This window comes from Diadema antillarum, unplaced genomic scaffold, assembly GCF_040938485.1.
Source record: "Diadema antillarum isolate AM-2024a unplaced genomic scaffold, OU_Dant_1.0 seq00001948_RagTag, whole genome shotgun sequence".
Taxonomy (NCBI): Eukaryota; Metazoa; Echinodermata; class Echinoidea; order Diadematoida; family Diadematidae; genus Diadema; species Diadema antillarum.
This window is the reverse complement of record NW_027272608.1, coordinates 102,559-128,662: the sequence shown is the minus strand read 5'-3', so window position 1 is coordinate 128,662 and position 26,104 is coordinate 102,559. Positions and strand designations below refer to the sequence as shown.

The 26,104-nt window shown below is 38.4% G+C and overlaps 1 protein-coding gene across 1 annotated transcript in view; it reads left to right on the top strand.

Annotated features, from left to right (window-relative positions):
* The window catches only part of LOC139713336 (solute carrier family 35 member E2A-like), a 38,307-nt gene that overhangs the window by 6,763 nt on the left and 5,440 nt on the right, over positions 1 to 26,104 (top strand). The window contains exons 3-5 of the mRNA XM_071625080.1: positions 9,900 to 10,035; positions 20,562 to 20,810; positions 23,204 to 23,257. Of these exons, the coding sequence (XP_071481181.1) occupies positions 9,900 to 10,035; positions 20,562 to 20,810; positions 23,204 to 23,257 (439 nt within the window). The remainder of the gene's footprint in view (positions 1 to 9,899; positions 10,036 to 20,561; positions 20,811 to 23,203; positions 23,258 to 26,104) is intronic.

Genomic DNA, 26,104 nt, shown 5'->3' with positions numbered 1-26,104 from the left:
GACCAGGGGTGCGTCAAAATCCCATCATTGTCGGTCAAAATTTTGACCGAGGGGTGCGTCATGGTACGTCACTTGGCTATGGAAAATAACACGCATTATTTTGAACCGAGGGGTGCGTCATGGTACGTTACTTGGCTATGGAAAACTGCACGCATTTTTGCACGCTACCGGTCCCGGATACACGTACCGCGAGTGAAATTACAGTGAGCGCTTTCCCGCGGCAAGTGAAAATCAAAGTCGGGAAGCGTTTTGGAATAAGAGGAAAAAATGCTTGCCAGAATCTGGCAAGCAAAGAATTCAAAAGCCACCCTTTCTCCTTACATTTTCCCTCCAACAAACCCATGAAATCATGCATACTCAATCTCAAACCAGGGATCACTGTTCAGCGATGTAACAACTTAGTTCAATCTTTCCTGTCGAAACGGCAGCAGAAGAACTGCCTGCCGCATGCCATTTTCTGCTCGCGGGATAGCCCGACCAGCTGGCCAGACGCGCGCGCGACGCTGTTAGCTGTGCGAATCGTACCGCGACTAGGCTGTAGTTACGCAGTACTCGAGCGGGAATATGAATGCCGTGGCGTGGTGTGTACCTACCTGCGCTGCAGCAGTATGCATCCACCGCACTAGCAATGGCCGCGCACACACAGCGCATTCTGCACACACATGTGATTGTCATGTATGGATTGCATGCACAGAATACATGTACTACTGTACGGAATATCGTAGCAGCAGCGTGATGTACGGTGAATGACAATACGGTGCTTACATGGTAAGGGAAACTTGCCGAAACTTTTACAAATTATGTGTACGAACCAAAAGAAAATGAAATTGCTTGAATAAAACGTATGCAAAAATCGTTTCGGTATTTACGGGGGTGCGTCAAATGTACCGAGGATGGCCGTCAAAAAAGTGACCGAGGTGTGCGTCACTTTCAACGTGTTGTCCGTCAAAAAAGTGACTGTGGTGTTCGTCACTTGCAGCGTTATGTCCGTCAAAAAAGTGACTGTGGTGTCTGTCAAAAACCCCGTGTGGTCAGTCAAAAAATGACCATGACGCACCCATGTCCGGGGGTAGTGGGGTGCGTCATTACATTGACAAGTGCATTACAGTTACTGTCCTATTCCACAAACTACAAATTGTGCAGATAGACAGTCATGCAATCTTTTTTTTTTCCCATCAAGTCAAGTGACCTACTTTTGAGAATTTTAGAGCCATCTATGAGATGGTTACCAGGGATATTAAGATACCCCCTTCAGCGTACAGAAGTACCATTTTTACAGATGCTATGCAACTGTGACAGACTGCCTAATCCTTTAATATGGGATCAGTGGATACTTAAGGCATTGGAGCAATGCTGCAGCCACAAGCATCAATTGTGCTTGCCAACCATATAATATCAAGTTCAAGTTCTGCTCTTATACAGTGTACATGTACTGTGTATAGGTATATTGCATCCGTCAGGACATCAACAAAGAAGTTGGATTAAAGTATAAATGTGACCCTGCACCTCAAAACAAACAAAAAGTCGCCAGACATGAATTTTTAGTTAAGACCACATTCTGAAAGAGCAGACTTCAAGCTTTAAAATGATGTATAACTCAAATCAAATGGACTCTCCTAACCTATCTAAATATTGGAAAGAAAGCACAAACTCAGGAAAAGTGTGAACTGAGAAAAGAGGCTCTGAAGTACAGTGTCTATTCAAGCGCTTAATCTTTACCAAACCGTGCTGGCTGTGCGATGAATGGGACAAAAAACAGGAAGTAAACCACCAGAGTAACAACAATGAAGGGATTATCAGATTAAATTGAAATTAAGCATGCCTCATTAACACATTTTGTCCATAATCAATGCCAACTTTCAAAGCAGTAGCACTATCCTTTCAAAAGTTATTAGAGTTGAAAGTGAAGAGTGTGGACAAGGTTTTTCAGAAATGAAAAAGGGATGCTAAAGACACACCTAATCACACTATTCTACCAAAAATGTTCGAGATAAACTGCTAAAAAACACACTTTCCTGCCCGTTTTATGATACCAAATTTTAGCATAATGTAAAAAAAGACCCGCTCTTTCAGGAAATATGAAAAAGTCAAGTTCGGCTAGGTTGACCCATTTCACTTATTTTCAGTCCGCACGCAAAATCAGTGTGTGCGACTTTATGTTCGTTTTGAGGTGCACGGTCACAAATAATCAACTTCTCTTTATTCTATAGCTTATGTCACCCAGGTTGTGATAGCAGGGCAAAAGTTTCATCTGTTGTTGTTTTATTTTTCCTGTGTATTTTCATGAAAAGGTATTACTGTAGGTGATAATAGCTTCTTTTAAAATCTTACTTCCCTGTTGCATGACAGAAGTGAATTTTTAGTTTTTTTCATATATCAAATTCCCATTTAGAAAGCATTGCTGCCCCAAACATACATGTATGACATTACTGCATATGATATTGAGTAGATGGGTCATTTTGTCTGTTATAGTAAAACATAAAATTCATGTAGGCATATTGTAGCAGTATCTATTTTTGTTTTCTTTTGACACAGAAGTTCTAGTCTGGTAGGAATGGGGGGTCCCCATGCACCCCCCGAACACATTTTTTTAACTTACTTTTTTGTAACCTTTAGGGTGTCTAGTTAATGAATTTTTTTGTTCCCAAGAAAAAATCGTGTCCCATGGGGGTCATTGGCGGCCATCTTGGCAGCCATCTTGGATTTTCAGGGAAAATCATTATTTTCCATAACTTTTGAACTACACAGCATAAAATTAGAAATAAAGCATTTCTTCAGGGTAAATGTGACACGAGGAATCGATTGCAATGGTTATTTACATGATTAAAGCAAGTTTGAAACAAGAAAAGCCTAAAAGCATGCAAATTTCGGTGTCATTTTCGCCGAAAAATACCCAAATAGTTTAACTTTTCAATTACACAACATACAGGGAAAAACAAAACAGTACTCCAGAGTTAATACGGCATGAGGAATCGTTTGAGATAGTTATTTACATAATTAAATCAAGTTACATACAAGAAAAGTCCAAAAATGCGAGGAAAACCATTGTCGTTTACTCTAGAAATATTCCCAAGTAGTCCATATACATGTACATGACAATCTCATACCACCAAAGAGTGACTAACCACTTTTTCTTAACAGTCTGGTAGAAATGGGGGAGGGGTCCCATGCACCCTCCTTTTTGTATCCCTTAGGGTGTCTATTTGATGATCTTTTTTTTTTGTTTCAAGTAAAAATCGTGTCACATGGGAGTTATTGGCGGCCATCTTGAATTTCCAAGGAAAATCATTAATTTCTATAAACTTTTGAACTTTCCAACATACAAGGAATAATAAAACATTTCTTCAGGGTAAATGTGACATGAGGAATCGAGCGAGATGGTTATTTTCATGATTAAAAAACGTCTCATACAAGAAAAGTCCAAAATATGAAAAATTCTATATCGGTTACACCGAAAAGTACCCAAATAGTTGCTACATACATGACAAATTGTATACCTCACAAAGTGACTAACAACTTTGTCTTTTGATCATTGCCCAAATAGGCCTTTTTTGTTTTGTGTCAAAAACATTGAATAAAATCTGAAGAGAAAATTAATTTCAAGCATTGTTATCCCCTCACTTGGTGAAATCGAATAAGAATTTAAGCACTATGGTAATTCATATGCAACTACCCTAAAAAGGAGGTGACACATGATAATGATGTTGATCACAGCACGTGAAAGCGACTAATGGACAAAGATAAGACTTGAACTGTAATTTAACATTCTTTGTGCGCGTTCAATTTCGTTTCATTGTGTATTACCTGTGTATATTGATTGGAAATGAAAATAAAAAAGCATACATGTGAACATGCATGCATGTGTGAAGTGAAGTGAACGTAGGAGGCCATTATCTTGAAAGATTCATGACACATGGTAGCGTTTAATTACATGCGTTAAAACATCAACGGCATATAAGTAGACCTCTTCAACTGTCTTGACATAATTATAGGTTTTTCTCTGTTTCATCCATTTTCAATGTATATCAGTCAATCGATCATATAATTTCTTGTATTACGTGTGGGGGGAATGTATCCTACAAACCGAGCTTTTTAGCATTCCTCCCCATTTCCAACATTTTCGTATACTTACAATTTTTCTGTAAACTTATCCTTTATTTTGTATTATGGTGAAATTTATGTACTGTATTCAATTTCTGTAATATATTTATATGTTTTTGTTGGAAATGAAAAATAAATGAATGAAATGAATGAATGAATGAATGAATGAAATGAAATGAAAACGAGTTTGAGTTGGGATTTTTTCAAGGAAACAATCACTGTGCCAAAATCTTGTGCCGATTTCAAAAATTTAGATGCCAAAATATTTTTAATTTATACTCAGGTTAAAAAAGCAATTCATTCAAATGCATTTGTTGAAAGCTTATTGTCCGAAAACAAAGAGACAATTTTCATTTGACAGCCGAAAATCTACCCTGTGAATAGGGACTGTAAATCAATGTGGATTGCTGCTACTTCAATTTAGAAATATTTGCATGTTATGAATCGCTTTTGTGCTTACGTCCTGTATACATTCAATTCAAGTTCACATTGATTGGAATTAAGTTTTCTTTCGAATTCGGTGAAAAGTTGTCTGATACAAGACACAATATTCAAGCTACTTTCAAAAGACAAAATGATGTTTTAAATGGGTTAGTCAAATACCGATTAGTGATTGGCTGAACACAGTCACGTGATGGAGGTACATTCGTTATGTTCGCCCATGGGCGAACATTCTTGTAATGTTCTTCCACGGGAAAACATTTTCACGTAACAAATGACAGAATTAAGGCCTAGAACCACACCACACTTATAACCTCCTTCAATAGCATTTCAAACCCTTCGGGTGGAATATTGGGTTTGTTCCCTCCGCCGCCAGTCATCATCTATATATTTTAACATCTGTGACATGTGTATATGCTTTCCATGAAGTACGGAATTAACGTATATTGAAAAAATAAAGAAACACAATATGACTTCACTTTCCTAAAAGTATTCTGAATTCTCATCCTGTGTAACTGTACAAACCACAGAAGCGGTTATGCGATATATCAGCTTTTAATTTCACACTTCTTTAATTTCTAGTCATCATCAAAACGATCATTGTAATCAATGTCTGGCTCCTCTTCTTCATCCTCCTTCATCTCCTCAGCAATTTTCTGAAGCAAGTCAATGAGGAAGGTCGGAAAGAAAGGGCCACTTGACCACACTGGCTCCATCATAACAAAGGCTATCTTCTGCTATCCTTGCCCAGGTTCAAAGTGGTCATAGAGCATAAGAAGATTGGTTGGTCAGCCCTTTTTAAGATGGCAAGGCAAAGGGTCGCACATTTAATGTGTGGGATAAAGTTGCCCCTGCAAGGTGGGAGCATGAAGAAATCCACATTGGAGTTTGTCGTCATTTGTTCGCCCTCTCCCATCATTTACTTTGGATGATGCTGCTGTAAATAGACTTCTCCAGCTCTTATGGTCATACCAAGGAGGTTTATATGAGAGAAGCCATACCTCCTTGGTCATACATTAGGCATGTGAATGCTCCAATATCTTCTGTCACCTCTTATTGGCTCCACAGACCACCCATCACCAAGATTTAAGTGGGGGATAAAAACATTGGCACATTTCAAAGTCATGCTCTAAGATTTCAGCAGTGTTCATTATAATGTAATATTGAACAATTTACCACATTTCAGTAAAATATTGCAGAAATCATAATGTCATATCCTACTCTCACCTGAATGCTGTGTGTTACATGGGGTGGCTTTGTAGATTCGTTAATAGGGGTCCGACTTTGCCCCTACTCTTGAAGGCACTTGTTACATCTTCCCCCGTAAACACATGTCGTCCAAGTATATTGTACAGTAGCCAGCTCCCTTTGATTCTGTATGCCAGTTCAACGACATTCACAATCTGGCAATGCTCGACAGTCCATTTATCAAGAAAGATAGTGAGGGTGACGGAGTAAGCATGGTGCAAGAAGATCAAGAAAATGCCTGTGTCTGGTTTCCTTACCACAGCTGCTTTGCACCCAAGCTTAATAGTGGAATACTCGAGGTAGGGCGCTACCCTGGTGTCCTTCTCCTGGTTAGACAGCAGCTCATGGACAGAGCTTTTTGTCCCCTGGGATGATTGGGTGAACAAAAAGAATGTAACAGGAATCACTTAAGCTTCAGAGAATGTGATTTCTGTTATACATTCCTTTTGTTTACACAATGTCATGTTCCAGGAGACAATGGTGCAATATCCATGAGTGACTGTCTAACCAGTATAAGGAGACGGACACCAGGGTCGTGCTCTACCTCAAGTGCGCTGCTAAGCTTGGATACAAGGTAGCTTTGGCGAGGAATACAGACACACATTTTCTTGATTCCCTTGGTCCATGCTTAATCCATTCTACAATGTAGTATCTTTTAAAACGGACGGTCACGTATTGCCAGGTTGTGAATGTCAATAATCAACGGGAGCTCATTACTGTACCAAAATACTTGGACTGTATAAATTTTTTCACCGGGGAAGATGTAACAATTAAAGTGCCTTCATGGGTTGGGAAAAGTTGGACTCCTAAAGAATCTACAAAGCCACCCACATAGCATTCAGGTGAGAGTTGTTTGATATGATGATTTCAGAAGTATTTCAGTGAAATCTAATAAGTTGCTCAGTATTATATCATATTAAAGACTACTTAAATCTTAGAATACGACTTTACAATATGCCAAGATGAGTGTTTTTTCCTTACAAATCTTGGTGATGGGTGGTCTGTGGAGCCAGAGGTGACAGATGACATTGAAGCATTCACATGCCTAAAATGTATAGCAAGGCCCGGGAGAAGTCTATTATAATGGCGTTCGCAGCATCATGCTGAAACAGATGGTGGGACAGGGCGAGCAACTGATGACCAAATCCAAGGTGGATTTCTCCTTGCTCCCACCTGGCAGAGGCAACCTTATTTCACACTTTCAATGTGTGAACGACGGGTACCACCCTGCCATCTTCAAGCGATCTGACTAGCCAATCTTCTGGTGCGCTACCTCGTTCATCCTGGACAAAGGTGGCAGAAGACAGCCTTCGGTATCATGGATCCGGTGTGGCCAAGTGGCCCTATCCTTCCCCTTCCCTCATTGACTTGCTTCAGAAAGTTACTGCGTAGACAGAGGAGGATGAAGAGTAGGAGCCAGATATTGATTACAATGATCGTATTGATGATGACTGGAAATTACAGAATTGTAAAACCAGAAGCTAACATATCGCTTACCGCATCTGTGGTTTGTATGATTGCACAGGATGAGAATTCAGAATACTTTAGACAAAGTAAAGTCATATTGTCTTACTTTTTTCGATATGCGTTAATTCCATACTTTATATGTATGAATAACTAAAACGGCAAATATATATATATATATATATATATATATATATATATATATATATATTTATATTATATATATATATAATATATATATATAATATATATATATATATATATATATATATATATATATATATATATATATATATATATATACATATAGAGTGGATTTCTGGCTGTCAAGTAAAATTCATATTTTTTTTTTTCAGACAGGAAGGCTTTAAACAAATACGTTTGAATGAACCATTTTTAACTTAATCTTAAATAAGTTTTAATGATAACAATCTGGCACCTAAATTGGTGAAACCGACAGAGCATTTTGGCACAGTGATTTCCTTTATAAAAATACCCTTACTCAAACTCTTCAAATACAAAATTAAATGAAATAACAGATGCACACAAAAAGTGTTCAATTATATTTTAGGTTTGAATTTTGTTGATTCGTCACTTTCACATGTTGTGATCAAAATTTGTATGTTCACCTCTTTTGATCTGCTATTTTAGGGGTATCTGCATATGAATTGCCATCGTGCTTACATTTTTCATTTGATTTCAACAAGTGAGGCGTCAAAATGCTTAGAGTTGCATGTTGCATCTTTTTTTTTAATACACAAAACACCATATTTGAGCTATGATCTAAAGACAAAGTGCTAAGTCATTTTTTTAGGTAGTCTGTCATGTATGTATACGGATTTGGGGTAGTCTACAGTGTAATGACACCAAATCTTTCGTATTTTGGCCTTTCTTGTATCAAACTTGCTTTAATCATATAAATAACCATCTCAATCGATTTTTCATGACACAGTTACCCTGAAGAAATGTTATGTTTATCTCTGTATGTTGTAAAGTTCAAAAGTTACAGAATTTACTGACTTTCCTCTCAAATCAAAAATGGCCGCCAATGACCCCCCCCCCCATGTTTACTTGGAAACAAAAAAAAAAAATCAAATAGACACCCTGAGGGGTGCATGGGGATCCCCCATTCCTACAAGACTATTAAGACTGTAGTGGTTAGTCAATCATATGAGGTATATAATATTGTCATGTATGTATATGGACTATTTGGGCAATTTCCAGAGTAAACGACATTGTTTTTTTTTCGCATTTTTGGATTTTTCATGTATCATACTTGTTTTAATCATGTAAATAACCATCTCAATCGATTCCTCATGCCAAATCTACCCTGGAGATATCATTTATATGTCCTTGTATGTTGGAAAGTTCAAAAGTTACAGAAATTAATGCTATTCCTCGCAAATCCAAGATGGCTGCCAATGACCCCCATGTGACATGATTTTTACTTGTAAACAAACAAAAAAATCAAATAGACATCCTAAGGGATACAAAAAGGAGGCTGCATGGGACCCCCCCCCCCCCCCCCATTTCTACCAGACTGTTAAGAAAAAGTAGTTAGTTTACTCTTAGGAGGTATGAGATTGTCATGTATATGTATATGTCCTACTTGGGAATATTTCTAGAGTAAACGACACTGGTTTTCCTCGCATTTTTGGACTTTTCTTGTATGTAACTTGATTTAATCATGTAAATAACGATCTCAAACGATTCCTCGTGCCGTATTAACTCTGGAGTACTGTTTTATTTGTCCCTGTATGTTGTGTAATTGAAAAGTTAAACTATTTGGGTATTTTTCGGCGAAAATGACACCGAAATTTGCATATTTTTAGGCTTTTCTTGTTTCAAACTTGCTTTAATCGTGTAAATAACCATTGCAATCAATTCCTCGTGTCACATTTACCCTGAAGAAATGCTTTATTTCTAATTTTATGCTGTGTAGTTCAAAAGTTATAGAAAATAATGATTTTCCCTGAAAATCCAAGATGGCTGCCAAGATGACCGCCAATGACCCCCATGGGACACGATTTTTTCTTGGGAACAAAAAAATTCATTAACTAGACACCCTAAAGGTTACAAAAAAGTAAGTTAAAAAAATGTGTTCGGGGGGTGCATGGGGACCCCCCATTCCTACCAGACTATTCATGCTACTGTAAAACCAGAAATACTTTCGGCATGAAATGTTTGCAAATTTGAGCCAACAGCCTTTTCACGGCATGACATTTTTATGAATTGCCACTGGCATTTATGCATAGAAGAGTGCAGACAAGAACTCTTGTTTGCATTTTCATTTTGTGAATTTTGGCTCCACGCAAAATTCGTGAAAAAGACTTCATGCACGCAAAAATTTGTGGTATTATTATAGTATTAAATGTAGATTTGTCACTGCAGGTATTGTTTTCAGTTCTATTTGAATATTAGCTTAATTGTTAATGTGTGTTATGCACAGATAGTTTTACATACCAGTATGAACAAGGAGTTACAAGGTGAGCAGCTTGTCTAGTACCTCCTTGGTGTGAACAAGTAGGAGAGTGCCTGCCATTAATTATCTTCTATTTGTTTGCGCTGAGCTTCATGTGTTTATCAGGCTGTAGACCTCCCATTGTTACCACATACTTGTTTCGCTGTCCACTTTCCTACTGCAGGGTCTGTTCAGATGGTGATGACGACAGTGTGCGGTTTCTTTAAGATGCACGTCCCGTGCTGCCTCTACCACCACAAGAGCAAGGAGGAGAAGCCGCTCAACTTTCGGCGCAACATGGTGTTCCTCGGTGTCATGAGGTGAATGCACTTTTTGTTCTCTCTGACAAGTGGTGTCAAATTATGGCATAGCACTTTTCTTTGGATTTACATGTACTAGTAGTTGAATCTCATTATGAGATAGCAGTCTAACATTAACCATTAGATGTAATATTGTTGACACAGCATCTTCAATATTCAAAGAAAACAATTGAATATGTGTACTACAGGAGGTATAGATGTACTGATCAGGGCCTTGTTGCATAAAACTATAGTAACTTTAGAGGTAATAGTAACTGTGCAATCAATGGTAAGTGCCATAGCAATACTGTTCCATAGCCAATCAAAGCTAAGATGCCACTGTTGGATACCATTGATTGCAGATTTAACATTGATTGTAAAGTTACCATAGTTTTATGTGTAATGGGGCACATTGGGCAGATTTGTAGGAAAGTTGCAAGTCATTGAACTTTAGCTATGAATGCATTTCCAACCATCTACAGTATACATCAGTGTAATAGGATGTGTGAAAGCAATGTTTAGAGACCTAAGCACAATTATTTACACATGATGAAAGGACTGGCTTGTCAAACTTAAACAAAAGTCACTGGACGTTGGCTAAAGATGGCAATTTAAAGTTGACAGGAAGCAGAGAAATGGATTATCTCATATTTCAATATTAATGGATTGAGAGGTCAACTGCAAAAGCAAATATCACTGAACAGCCAAGAAATATAATTTTTCTTTCATAATTTCAATCAAGAAAGTCTCATGAGGGTGACATGGTTAAAGATTTGAATGATTAGAGGGAAATATGTCTTGAGTTTCATATTTTGTATTCAAATTAAGTGCCGTAATCCTGATACTCCTAGTGATCAGTGAAAAGAAGAAGGCATCCCCTTGGACCGTTTACAGCAGTCACTTTGCCCTAGTTGATTTACGAAAAGTGATAAGTAGACTACAATGTTTAAAGTTGGCTTTAAAACAGATGAATTTGTTTGTTGTCTCATTTAACTTTTTCTGTGATGTACAAGTATGTCAATAGATATCTTCTCCCTTGTAATTATGAAAGAAGTGTTACATTTCATGTGTTCAGTGTGTGTGGATTCTCCATTTCTGATATTTCACTAAAATGTTCATTGTGCCTCTTGCCTGCCCCCCCCCCCCCTTGGTTGGTGAGCATTTCTTCCATTTCAGAGTATCCTAGAGCAACTGTGACCTAATTCCAAGGAGAACACTCCAGAATTGGTCCATCTTTCCTGCCAGTTGTGAAACTTGAGTAGGCTGATTCTTGTTATGCGAACAAAGGAGCGGTAATATTTAAAACATTAAAGTCTCGGTGAATTTTAGATTATATTTGAGGGAAACAAGGTACCTCAACTTCATTCTCTATGCAGACAAACTGTAATACCACTGGTATAGAAAGCGATCTACAAAAAAGAAAAAAAAAGTTATGTGATATGAGTAATATTGTTGGTTATTTATTTCTTTCCCTGGCAACGGTTATACAGTGTATGGATCAAATTACTTGAAGAGATATTGCCCATTCATGTGCACCTCACTGCTTACATATATTTTTCACCACTCGCATAAATTTCTCTACTCGCAGTAATGGTGCTACAAGTGTATATGTTATCAAAAAGGAAATTAAGTATTAAAGAAAATATGTGTCAGTGTTTGATTGTTTTTTGGTGTGGGGGTTTTCTACATTTGATTATCAGATTTATTTAGCAGTCCCTTCTCCAAAGGAAAAATGCACAAATGTATGAATTGAAGGAAATTGTAATGAAATATTCAAAAGCATTTACTGATAGTGATGATTAAACTTTGAATACACCTGCTCAGGAGAGATAAAAAAAAAGAAGAGAAAACACAGGTGTAGGATTTTGTCAGGAAAACAATTTACGCAAGCATTAATAGAATACCCCAGTAATGATGTCACAGTCTTTTGTTGTAGCTTGGGTGGGAACCAGGTGCAAGCATTGTTAGCAGCAATAATGTTTCACAGATATGTGGGCCAGGTGAGGTTGTTTAGAATAAGTTTCCATGGCAATGAATGGCTATGACATCACACTTTGGTCCTCTATGACCGAGGTTATTTGTCCTGAGATAGAACTAGGCATTTCACCAGCATACAAACTTTCAATCTAAATAAATATACAAAGCAAACATTGTTTTTCATTTTATGTGTGTGTATACAGATTTTGAGAAGCTAGCACAATGGCATAACAAACAATATTGTTTTGGCCCCTTAGGGTCTTTACATATTATCTAACAGCCAATTGTCCGTTCATTTAACTTGCCTGCCAGTGAATTTTAGTTGCCCTTGGCGAGTGGGTGTGTATCACCCTGTGGAATACTTTCCATGTTAAGAAGTTGCCCAAAAGGCCGTTCTCCTCTCTCCCCGCATTGTTTTGCAAACTACTTGTAGCTTTGGATTACACTAGTACGCAACGTATAAAATGTACAATGGCGCCCCCATATGATCAGTGCATCAAATACGTATCTCTCTGCATCGTGAATTGAGTGAACGTAAAAATGGTCCAGAACGCGTGGTGAAAACTTTAACCTATTGAGGACAAGTTCAGAGTATACTTGGGCGGGTGTCTATGGGAAATGTGTGTTGTAGCAAAATCAAACTGTCTTCAACGTGTTAAGGCAACGTGAACTGTAATAGATCGATTTGGATGTAAAGCGATTTTATGCATGCTCAGAACAGTTTTTTTTTTTTTTGCTCTGAACGTCCGAATCCCGAAAATTTAAAGCTCCCTGTCAACTCATTGAGGATGAACTGATTTTGCTGTGACACCATATTTCTGAGTGGACTATACCACTTAGAACTAGTCTCCAGTGGGTTAAACACCATTGTGGTGCCATAGGTGCATTCTTTGTACAGAATGCTTTTAGTGGTGCCCTTTTCAACGCAATCCAGGAAATTTGATAGAGATGTATTAAGGGGACAGTGGGAGAGGATGAGGGAGCATCGAGTATTATACACGCAAGTTTATTTTGCTTTCATTTTCTACTGTGTGTTTAAACTACAAATGTATGTGCATCGCCAGTATGGATGTAATAAATGTGTGTGACTAAGGTGTGCATTACTGTAAAAGTGGTTTCTTTCACGGTGGTTTTATTTTCACGCTTTTCGCGCTTTGAGGTTGAACCGCGAATTTAACATCACACGAAAATGTTTTGAACTCGTCGATTGTACAACGCTATCATTACCGACCGCGAATTTAAACACACGCGAAAAAGTCCGCACCGATGGAAACCGCGAAAGTTTCTGTACGCGAAAGAAACCACTTTTACAGTACATGTTTTGCTCTGTTTGCATACGTGTAGTAAGTGTTGCATACCACCGTACATTGTTGGTATATAATGTGTGTGTGTGTGTGTGTGTGGTGTGTGTGTGTGTACGTTGATGTATGTGTGTATGTAATGTGTATAACTGTGTATGTAGTGTGTTTGTGTATGTGTAACTATGGGAATGTGTGTCAAGGCCAACTGAGGTGTGGTTATTGGTTATTGAACAAACACCTGCTGAGTTGCACTCATTTATGATTGATGAACATTTAGGAGTTAACCCGTTCCATACTGAATTCTGAAATCCCCATAGACTTAATATACAGACCACCAGGTTCCCGTATGGAATGGGTTAAAGGGGAAGGCTAGTAACTGATCAGTGGGAATCAGTGGAAATGCTGGGAGATGATTGTTCCAATCCTTATGGGATTCATTCAAGAGTTCATTGTATATCTATTGTTGTGTGAAAATGATTTGCTTCAGAACGGTCTCATATTCAAGTAATGTGCAGTTTAATGCTCCGTCACTGACCAGGGACGCTAACCTGGAAGCATTAAACTGCACATTACTTGAATATGAGACCATTCTGAAGCAAATCATTTTCACATAACAATAGATATACAATGAACTCTTGAATGAATCCCATAAGGATTGGAACAATCATCTCCCAGCATTTCCACTGATTCCCACTGATCAGTTACTAGCCTTCCCCTTTAAGCTTCTGTACCCTTCTACTGTATGTTAATCAATCATGGCACTGTGGTTGCGAAGGGACAAATATACATTGTACACATTTCTGTCTCTCCAACTGTGTACATGTAGCTTTGAGACTAGTACTGCATTAGCTACAACATGTAACTGTGGTATTTCATGTGTGATAAAGCTTTCAAATCACATTCTTTGTGTTTTAATCCTCTGATTTATGAGAGAATGTCTTATTTCTATGTTTTTATTAAAGGGGAAGGCTAGTAACTGATCAGTGGGAATCAGTGGAAATGCTGGGAGATGATTGTTCCAATCCTTATGGAATTCATTCAAGAGTTCATTGTATATCTATTGTTGTGTGAAAATGATTTGCTTCAGAATGGTGTCATATTCAAGTAATGTGCAGTTTAATGCTTCCAAGTTAGCGTCCCTGGTCAGTGACGGAGTCCACATGTATATGAAGGTGGACTTGTCCTTTGATTGGCGGGAGCAGGTGTGTACAGTGGTTTGTTACCAGACTGTAGAAAACGAAACTTCCGTCCATTAATACACATAACAGAAATTGCCTATTCTCTTGGAGGCTGCCTGAAAACTTGCTTATTTTGTCATTTTCTGACAAGAATATAAAAATGGAAATCTTTTAACTGTTTGGAATCAGTTTTTACCCATTGAGGGGCATGTAAAATGCAGATTTATTTCCCTGATTGCTACTGTATGTGGAACCTTCCTGATTTTGATTAATGGCAATGTTAGCAACCCTGTCCTAAGGCTTGCATTCAACTCTGCCTGTGAACTTATATTGTTTTATGAGTCCAAGGTCCCCCAAACACTCAATATCACATTGATGTGATTTACAGGAAGAAGTTGTTGCTGTGTAAAATAATGTTTCTAGGTTTTAGCAGATTACATAGACTGGACTTACAGGATGTATGAATGTCAACTTTGCTGAGTCACGAAAACTTGTCACACTCTTTCCAAGACAAATATGCATCATCACAAAAGCAGATTGTTGTTGTCAAGATTTTTGCTTCTAGTGGAAAGATGCCAGCTGCTGTTTTTTTTTTTTTGCAGTAAAAATACTTTAAAAAAAGCAGAAAGTATTGTAAGTTTCCAAATTGTATTTCTACACATACATGTGTATTTGTATGAATGGTAGAAATACTGTTCTTAAACAAAAATGTGCCTTTGGGCAATTCCACGGTAACTCGCGTTACAAATAATGGGTACATTTTTGGGATAATGTGCCAATATCTTTGTAATTGGTAGGATCTACAAGTTACTTTTTTCATCATGGGTTAAGTAGACATACACCAACTAAATGAATCCAAAAAGAAAAATAAAGGACAAACATGTTGGGATTCTTGAATCATTTAATTTCGGTAACTCGCGTTACACAAAAAGGACATGGTCAATTCTATGAAGACCTCTTTTTGGAAAGTCTCCTCATACTAGACAATCTTGATAAAAGTTTTCCTACCTTGAATTGATAGTGGGTTAGGACTCATAAATTAACAATATCAAAGTTGAGTAACAATGACCTGGAAAAATGTAGGGAGCCTTTATGTCGGTAACTCGCGTTACGGTAACTCGCGTTACATTATGTCCACTAACACAGGGTGACACAAATTGATGACATACAATTGTTCTGATGGCACTGAATCTTGTGTTGAATAATCTGAGAGATGCTTATTTGTGTAGATAGTAAAACGAATAAATGTTAAACAAATATTTTACTAATAAACCCAATAGAAGAGTGTGTTTAAGACTAGTAAGAGCTTCACTCCTCATAGAGACCTTGAATATGTTTGAATATATACTAGATGATATGGGTGTATTATTACATTGTAAGTTTCAGAGTGTAAAGATGAAAAATGTTGAAAGTCTTTTTAAAACAAAACATAAAAGTATCAAACCCTATATACAAGTTTACGAAACAGCTTACAATCTTTCAAAAATTCAAATCCTGTCTTTGTGAGGAGTGAAAACTACGGGTAGTACATTTCTTTGCAGCTGATTGACAAAAAGACCAGTTCGTAATTCCACTTTGTGCATGAACAAAAAAAGATCATTTGTACGAACAGGCATTTTGGTTTGTAAATTCACTGACATTTAGCATCTGTGATGCGATGATTATTCATGCGATCCTTATCTAAATGATGCTTGCCAGCACATCCACCTGACAGCAAGAATGGTATTTTGCAATATAAACGGAAATAAGCTGTTACTGCAATCAATACAAAACAATGAAATGGATGCCTGCTAAATTATAAACTGATGGGAGTATTCTGATCCCCTGATCTAAATGCAAGTTCATTCTTTTTTTGAACAGAAGTTCCATAAATTGTTATGTCATGCAAGCTTATGCATTATGCTGCTTTGAAAACAAGTGAAGTGCCGAACCAACTGAGAAAAAAGAAAGGTCATTTGTACCAATGTGTACATGAGCTACAGTGTATACGAACTGGCTTATTACCCTACATCGACGTAAATAAGCACTGAATTGATCAGTGTTTTAGTAGTAGCCATGATAAAAAAGTCATGGGCGTACATACTCAAGCAGTATTCAAACTTACGACCTCCTGATCACCGGACCAGGTGTCATCTCCACTAGACCACCGTGCTTTCGCCCGACAGCAAGTAGTGCTGGTTCTAATCCTTATAACATGCAGTGGGTACTGCGTAATTATTCAAATTCATGAAATTCTTCCGTTGAGATGTTTTCATTGCAACTGATTGACAAATTGCCCTACATCAACGTTAATAAGCTCACTGAATTGATCAGTGTTTTATTAGTAGCCATGATAAAAAATCATGGGCATACATACTTGAGCAGGATTCGAACCCACAACCTCCTGATCTCCGGACAGGTGTCATCTTCAGTAAACCACCGAACAAGGATTAGAACCAACACTTCCTGTGCTTTATAGCATTCTGTAATAAAAATTCTGTAATACTGATGCAGGAAATTCAAAAGATAAATCTAATGGTCTCATTCACTGCTGGATAAATGTACACATGCAGTGAAAGCCAGGCTAGACTCTTCAATGTGGCATGTGATCAGTGGCCTTGATGCTAATCACAGTTTATTAGGCTACCCTCCTTTGTTTCAGTCAAGCATAGTGTGTATAGCACTGCATTTGATTGTTTTCACCACAATCTAGCTCAATTAAGTGCTAAAATTTGCTTATGTTGGGGGAAACTTGTGTTTATAGTTGGTAACTCGCGTTACATGCCGGTAACTCGCGTTACATGGTAACTCGCGTTACACTTTTCATTGACATTTTTTAATGTGATAACAGTGTTTATTCAAGTCAACATCCTGTGTACAGTATCAGGGTGTGATGAATTTAGAAAATTATGATTCCCAACAAATTACCTCCACTGCTTCCTTCAGAATGAAAAATATTTCTTGTTTTGGTAACTCGCGTTACATGGCTCAAGGGCTGAACTTTCATGTGGTGATTAGAATTTTTTGAAGGTGGCATAAAAATTTCCTCATGGGAGACTGAAGTAGAACCAATTTGCTTCTTTAAAATGAATTAATTGAAGTGCTAGCAGAATTTTTCTATTAAAAAAAGTTATATCAAGTTAAGCATGCATTTTAGCAATTTGGATGACAGAAAAATTGTCTTCAACATTTGTAGCTGTTTCTCGGGAAATATTTGACCGATTGATATAATTCTTTGAGTTTCTTTAACTTCAATATATGGGTAATACATAATGAGTAATTCTTTTGCAATATGATAAAGTTGAAATTTTAGTGCCATGTCCACATTCCCATGGAATTGCCCCTTTACAGCCCCTCAGAATACTGCAGTTCTGTATTTAGGTTTGCATCCATGCTAGTGGACTATTAGAAATTATACAATCATGCATGAACTCCTGATCGTAGAAATCCACCTGCAGCCGGCATTGACATTGTAAATACATATTGACTACTGTTACAGGGGTTGGGCCCGGTACCCAGCTTCAAGTGTATATTTGACTAGTGTATCATACAATACCCTGCAGCTATACACAGTCGGCAAGGATTCTGTTTGGAGATGTAGGGAGAGTATGGGATCCAGCGAGTGGTTTGTGGGTTTTTGTTTTCAACCCACACATCTGTCATTTCTCCCAAGAGAGACAAGTCACGTAAAGTACAGCTGATGCTGTTCAGTAGGGCATTGAAAATAGCCATTAATAGACTGTTAGATGTGTGAGATTAGCTTCAAAATTATCTTTGGGCTTGTTTTCTTTTGCTTGTATTTGTGTTTTGGCAATAGAGAGTATACAGATCTGGACTACTATTCAGGGCATTGGTGATATTATTGCCCTGCCTGAGGGATCCCAATTCCATGCTATTATCTACAGAGCTTGCTCGATCCTAGGGTCATAGCATGGAGTTGAGATCCTGAGAGGCAGTCATATTGACAATGCCCCAAATGATAACAGTCTACATCTGTTAATGTACCAAGGAAAAAGATATTTCACTTGGTTGATCACCATCATACCAGTTAGTTTATACTCATTGGATGCTGCCATAGGCATTTGTGTTGCGATTGGACCAGACAAGGGTCCTATTTATCTCACGCCAATAGAAAGTCAAGCATTTACAGTACATGTACACATGTCTGTGTGCATCCTGGGTATGCACAAAAAAGAGGGCATTTTTAGTGCTGTGGGACAGTTTTGTACTATGTCGGCAATTTGGGTACTATAAGTTAAAGGCTGCAATTAATCTTTAAATTCATGCCTCCCATTTCAACCAATCAGAATTGAGGATTTGGCAAAGATGGTGTATAAATAAGCCTATGGTAGCCGGAGTCGCCCAATGAGCACTGGGTAACTAAAGTGCCATCAGTAGTGCTGTATCGGTGTTGTTCTACAGTCTTGTGACACTGAAACTGGAATAACAACCTGCATAATATGATTTGCATCCTCCTAACTGCTTCTAATCTCACTATTAAAGGCTTTCATTGACACCCTGTTAACAACAGAAGCAAGCTAATGTTGATTTAGAGCAGTGCTGAGCGCCACCGTGATGAACAGGGCATTTGTACTGTGCTGACAGGTGTTATTGATCTGTTTGGGTTTGGGTTTTGTTTCAGTCGAACAGTGGTTGTTGTGGCATGAGGGCAATCGCAGAGTAGAGGAATATTTTGAAAAATATATTCGATGCATATACTGTATATTAATTGATGGAAAACTGGTTTGAAGGAAGGCAAATTTGCTGTGCATTAATGATATAATATACAGTTCAAATTTCCATCTCATTCTGTGATTATTATGGAACTGCAGGGACATTGATGTATACACAGTACATGTATGCATTTGCAACGATAAAGGGAAGAGCTATTTCTCAATGTTTAAACTTCATCATGTCGTTATTTGGCAGGGAAATTACTTGTTTATTGTGATTTTTTTTTATTGTTGTTGAACTTAATCAGGCTTCCCTGGTTTATCTTGGGTTGAAGGAGAAAAAGAAAAAACAAAAGTATGCAGCCCTGGAGATATGCTTGAAGATTTCTTTTGAAACCATACCATTTAAAGGGACTGTACAGTACTGGTTGAGGTGGGGATTCATGTTTTCAGCATTCCTACGTGAGATAATGAGAAACCTCTTATGAAATATGAAAGAGAATATAATTTTAAGAAGGATTCAACGTTTATTTGATGGAAATTGGGTTTGAAATGGCTGAGATATCCAAAAAAGTGATAATAATAAAAGGCGACAGGCCACGCCTTTTATTAGCATCTCTTTGTTTCACCTTGTTTTGGATATCTCAGCCATGTCAAAACCGATTTTCGTAAAATAAACTTTTGATACCCCTTAGAATTGCATGCTCTTTGACATCTCATAGAGTGGTTTCTGAATATCTCACAAAACGTTAAAAGCTAAATCCTCATCTCAACCAGAACTGTATACACCCTTTAATGCTTAAAAGTTGTAATGCTATTTCTTTAGCAATGTGTCTTTGTATTCATGTGGAAATAAGTTCACTTTACAGTATTTTCATTTGTTCTTTGTGTTTGTGGATGAAGTATTAGTTCAGTCTTTTTTAATAGTGGTTACCACTGTGGTCTACGGAAGCCCATTCGTGCCACGCAGGATAAAACTTTCAGTGGAGCTGAACGTTAAGTGGCGGCCGCCACATAATCATCTGGCGGCCGCCACTTAATTATGTGGTGGCCGCCAGATAATTATCGATATCGATATCGCCTAACGATAATCAAGTGGCGGCCGCCAAACAATTATGTGGCGGCCGCCAGTTAGCTCCACTGAAAATTTTATCCTGCTTGGCACGAATGGGCTTCTGTAGTCGTCTGCCATTGAAAAAGAAAAAGAAATCACGTTAAATATTAAGTAAAAGAAGACTAATGGAAAGAGGTAAAATTGTCAATTGAAATAGAATTTGAATTTATGGTAAGTGATAGTTGAGTCCCCATCATGCATTTCTCATGATGAGTGGAAGAAAAAGTGGCATATTATTTTTCCACGTAGGATAGCATTGAATTAGGCATATATTATTTTTATGGTAGTCATTTTAAATTCTTTATAATGTTCATGCTATATCCAGGTTTGCAACTGTGGTGCTTGGTCTGGTGAGCCTGAAAAATATCGCTGTGTCATTCACGGAGACCATCAAGAGCTCGGCCCCTTTCTTCACCGTGGTGATGGCGCGTCTGGTCCTGCGCGAGCGGACGGGCCTGTGGGTCAAGCTGTCCCTCATCCCCGTGGTGGGTGGCCTGGCGCTGACCAGCTGCTACGAGCTCAGCTTTACCATGATCGGCTTTGAGGCCGCCATAGCAACCAACATTGTCGACTGGTAAGGTGCAACCCATTACCAGGATTTGAAACACAGTAAACAGGGGAATCATGTTGCATTTGTGTGTGTGTGTGTTACATTATCCACCCAACTATTTATCACAAGGCACAATAGCTGCTTGGCTGTTACTGAGGTAGCATGTGGAAGTTAGCTCAAGATTCAATGGTAGTGCCACCATTGACATACAGCTTGGTATATGTAAGAAGTTCTCAACCCCCCCCCCCCCCCCCCCATCAAATAAACAAGACCATGAGATTGACTTTTATTGTTCTTTCTTCAATTGTTAAACAAGGAAATGGGCAGTTGTAATGTAAAGATAAAACCTAGACAAGGTTGCTACGTGTCATTTGTGATGAATGCGAGAAACTTTAATTACCTGTTGGTACTCCAAAGTTTAACCTCAACCATTTGTCGAGACCTTTATTTTAGAGTTTAATCAGCAATATCATATTTAGTGTAGCCACTTCTCAGATGACAGAATTTACCTACATCCCACAAGATTTTGAATCTCTGAACAAGACCCACTAGGCCCTTATATGACATTGTAGGTATTTTGAATGATGAAATTTTCGCGGAACATAATTGTTTTTTTGCGTATTTCTCGCTACTTTTGGCTTGCACAAATTCTAAAACCCGCAAAAATATCTTCACAATTTTCTCTGCACATTTTGAATGGGTTGACAATTGCGCAGCATGGAATTAAAAAACCCTCAAATATGTTTTGGGGCTGCTCAGCACCCAAAAATTGATAGCACAAAAATATTGATGTTTATGGTATTAAATGGATCCACACAAAAAAATTATCCTGTTTTAGGTTGCAGCCTTGTCTCATAGACGTCATGGCAGAGTACTCATTCAATTTGCAAAACATGTGTGGCTGTTATGAGGCGTACAAATGTATCTTGAGATTATAAAGTGTATTGAATGTCCTCGCGAAAGGTGACACGATGTACTGTAAGCGTTTCGATCAGAGCTGGAATTCGTGTCTTGATAGGTTGAGCCTGCTGTAGCAGAGACAGTGCAGAAAGGAAGCAGTGGACCGTGTCCCGTAGGTAATGACTCAAGGAAAGTCAAGGCCGGAGGCAATGAGCAGAATATGCCTGCCGACAGCACTGTATGCCTTAGATAGAGGAACAGCTCTCAGTATGTGTGTGTGTCTGTCTGTCTGTCTGTGTCTGTGTGTGTGTGTGTGTGTGTCTGTCTGTCTGTTGCGTGTGTGGGTGAATTGAGGTTTGTATTGGTAGGTTATATTATCATTTCTTTAAAAAAAAAAAAAAATGAATACCCTCTCTGGCAATCAGTACAACTGAGTGAGTATCACCAAGTCTCGATCTTGATAATACTTTGTACGTAGTCTTATACTGTTGAGTGACTGCTGGCTATTTGCTTCACTGCACACAAATCTGCTCTCTCATGTTTTGTATGGGACTGCATTTTTTTTGTACTTGCAATGCAAATATTAAAAGGTTATACCTCTGTTTAGTTTAAAAATACACACCATGTATATTGCACGGGCCTACCCATGTGACCCTTCCCTCCCCCCCCCCCTAAAAAAAAGAGAAAAGAAGATGCCTACTAAAAAAACAAGAAGAAATGAAGGCCTTTATGATTGCTTTTAAGCCCACATTTTTATGTATCAGCTACAATTTTGATTTTTCAAAAGACTAAGATAACATTACACTCCTGAAGAAGTCATTACATTTCTAATGTACATTGTACACTGTTGTATACAGTACTTGAGTGATGAGCAGTGCCAACAGTGTACATCTATTTTTAGGCATTCATTATGGGAATCAACACTATTCTCTCATGCATTTTCATGCCCTCTGCCCCTCCTTTCCATTGAGGGGCAAGGCCCTTAACCCGTTGAGGACTTAAGCTGATTTTAGGTTAAAATGCATTTTCCATAAAGATATCCGCCTGAGTATGTTCATGAACAGTCTTCAGTGGGTTAATAAGCACATATACTATTTACCCAAGACTTTTATTTTTGTTCATTTGTTTAGAAGAAACTGTTTGAAGAAGTTCAAAAGAAATGTTTGAATACCTCAGCCAAACTCAGCAAAACATATTTGAAGGCATGATAGTTCAGAAACGCAACCATAGATACCAGAGTTAAAAATATATTCTTATTTGCACGACAGCATTACAAAAAAAAAGAAAGAAAAAAAAAAGATTATCCTTACAAACAGTGAATGTACACTGGATGATCCTTTTTTCCTCTGAGTCAGTAATTTTTGTTGTACATGTATAATATTTGCTCTTGTGTGTTTGGACTGCTACAACAACACTTTTGAGAAGGACTTTAATAGAGAATGTAGTTGTCAAAAGAGGGAAAAATGACTGTCCATACCCAACTCACTTCCTTATTCTCTTCTCTTCTTCCTTTGCAGCCTTCAGAATGTGTTTTCAAAAAAGTTGCTGAGTGGAAGTCAGTACAAATATAGGTGAGTACACCAGGGTCCCATTTCATAACAGATCTTTGAATGGCAACGCTTGCTGGAAGAGCAACTTCACATAGCAATAGCCAATCAGGAAGCAGGGTTCTTCTTGTTGCCATGACACTTGCCATGATACAGCAAGAGATGCTATCATGGCAACTTTTCTTGTGACATGGGGCCCAGGTGTTGTTCTTTACTTTGCAAGCAAATGAAATGGTTACATGTCACTGTGATCATTTTTTTTTTTTTTTTTTTTTGGGGGGGGGGGGGGAGAGGGGGAGGGGAGGGGGGAAGGGGAGGGCAGGGCAGGGGAAGGGGAGAGGAAGGGGAAGGGGAGGGGAGGGGAGGGGAGGGGAAGGGGAGGGGAGGGGAGGGGAAGAGGAAAGGGAGGAGAAGGGAGAGGAAGGAGAGGGGAAGGGGAGGGGGCGGTCTATCAACACTTCATGTTTGCTTCATCACAGATAGACTCAGACCTGAAAACACTTACATCTCTTCCATACATCATAATGTCTGTCAATGGTCATTATTCAATTCCTGTTGCTTCACATGTGAGTGTGATGCCACTTTGCCAGTGTAAAAGTGAAGAACTCAGTGGTGTTGTGCATTGTGGGAAAAGTCGTCTGTACATGCAAACCAGGATGTTTGCCCGACGCATGAGATGATATTGTGCCCTGCCTTTGGTTCAAAGAGGTCAAAAGGTCAAAGGAATAGATGTCCATGTATAAGAGCCCCAAGGAAGTCTGTGATTACCATTTATTCACCCATTTGCTCAGTGAAGACAGGAAAGGTTTTTTTTCATGGTAGATGGGGAGGGGGGTGGAGGGTGCATATTTGCAGCTTCTTCCTGAAAAACTCATAAAGAAATTGGCAGGTACCATCCCCAGGGTGATTGATTCTTAATTTCTTCAGTTGAGCACCATATACACTACCATGGCCCCACAGTTTGTTTACATATGGCAAGGTCGGGGTCCAAATTCACAATTTTATCTTCTTATCATTTTCACTAGGATGATAGAACATAGATTTGACAATGTACAAATGGGCACCATGCCCCACTTATGGGCTCCCAGGGGACTAAGAACCCCCAAATTGGAGATATCTTTTCTATAAAACCAGAAATTCTCTTGAGTAAATGCAGTGTACATTTGTGAGTGCACTTTCAAGTTCGTCTATGGCAGATTCAGCGGTAGCCCCTTTGGACTCAGAATCGTAACTAATAGGGGGGCCAGTTTTCATATTTGATATTCTTTTTGAAAAGGTATGGTCAAATTTTTTACAGACTTGGCAGGTATTATCGCCAGTGTGATAGAATATAGAGCCCATGCCATCCAGATGGTTTCCCAAAGCTCGGATGAGCCCGAGCCCCCCCCCCCCCCCCCCCTTCTTGGTTATTTGTTTTTTGTGTTTTTTGTCTACATACCTTAATTTGTATTTTCTATTCTGGAGATGTTCATTTGCCATTATAGCTGAGGAGAAAATCAAATATTTGCTTTGCCAAGGAAAACAGATTTTTTTTAGGAGCAAACAAAGGCATGATAACTGTGGACACATGGGTGACGTGCATTCATACAGAATTGTGTGAGTTGTGGATATTGGAAAGAGATGAAAGGTTGATTCAGAATTATCATTCAAAAGCTTGTTCAAAGACAAGAAGGCCACACTAAGTAAAAGTAAAAGATAGCTGTACATATGAATCCGTTCTAATTTTGGCGGTATCGCTTCTTTGTCATGACAATGTCAAATGCAATTGACGTGGGCATTCAAAATGGTTGCATTTAATTTGGCTTTTCACTTCAGCAGCATTATGCATTTTCAGTTCTGATTAAAGTGATATACCTGTAGTCAATACTCCATTGGTATCATTATGATGATGATTGATGATGAATGGCATTTTTGTAGCATCATTTTTCTGTAGAGAACATTTAAGAGTATCTCAGTGTATTTACAACCACGATTATGCTTGTGGTTACAATTCTTTATTGTGAGTGTGGTATGATTGATTTTTCAGGCGTGTTTGCAAACGGGATTGGTATCGGGTCACTCAGTCCAACCAGAAAGGATGTTGAGTGGGGTGTGGGGGGGGGGGGGGGGGGAGGGGTGGAGAGCAGCTAGAGGGACGATGACCCAGATTTCCTTCTGAGTGATATCCTGTCTGTTGAGTCTGTGAATAGAAATATAACATATTGCATGGCCAGACTGTATCTGTCCAATCTTTAATGTCATCAGACTAGCTCAACTCTTGCTGTCCCCATGTGTATGCTTCATTAGACAGTTCCACATTGTAATCATGGCTGCAATTATGATGTTAGCATTTAGAGCAAAGTACAGGGACTATGAGAAACTGATGTTCATTAAGGGAGATGGCACCATCAACACACAATCTCTGAATGTCAGATGCTGTTTGGAGGAGGAGGGGAAAATATTATCTTGTGGTTCCAATGTTTGTTTGCACTCGTGCCAGGTCAAATAGATTTTTTTTTTTCCACCAGCAGCTGACGAAATGCCAGTGTAGAGAGAGACAGTGGTTCATCGTAACTGAAGTCATTTTTTTTTTCTGCCACTGTGGACAATAAATAACATGCACAAATAGAGATTAGATGCATCCTGCGAATAAAAACTATCCCAGTAAAAAATAAATGCTATAAAAGTGGAAATTTTCATGCATTCATGTGATGAGAAACTAGTGCAAAATTAAAAGCATGCAATATTTTTGCTTGCTATATGTAACACTAATTTCTCTTTTTATTCAGCAGAATTAAAAGCGTGCGAAAACATACCCCATGACACAACCTGAGGTAATGCTTCACAAGCATAGCACCAGTTATTGATCTGGAATTGATTATGATTTGATTA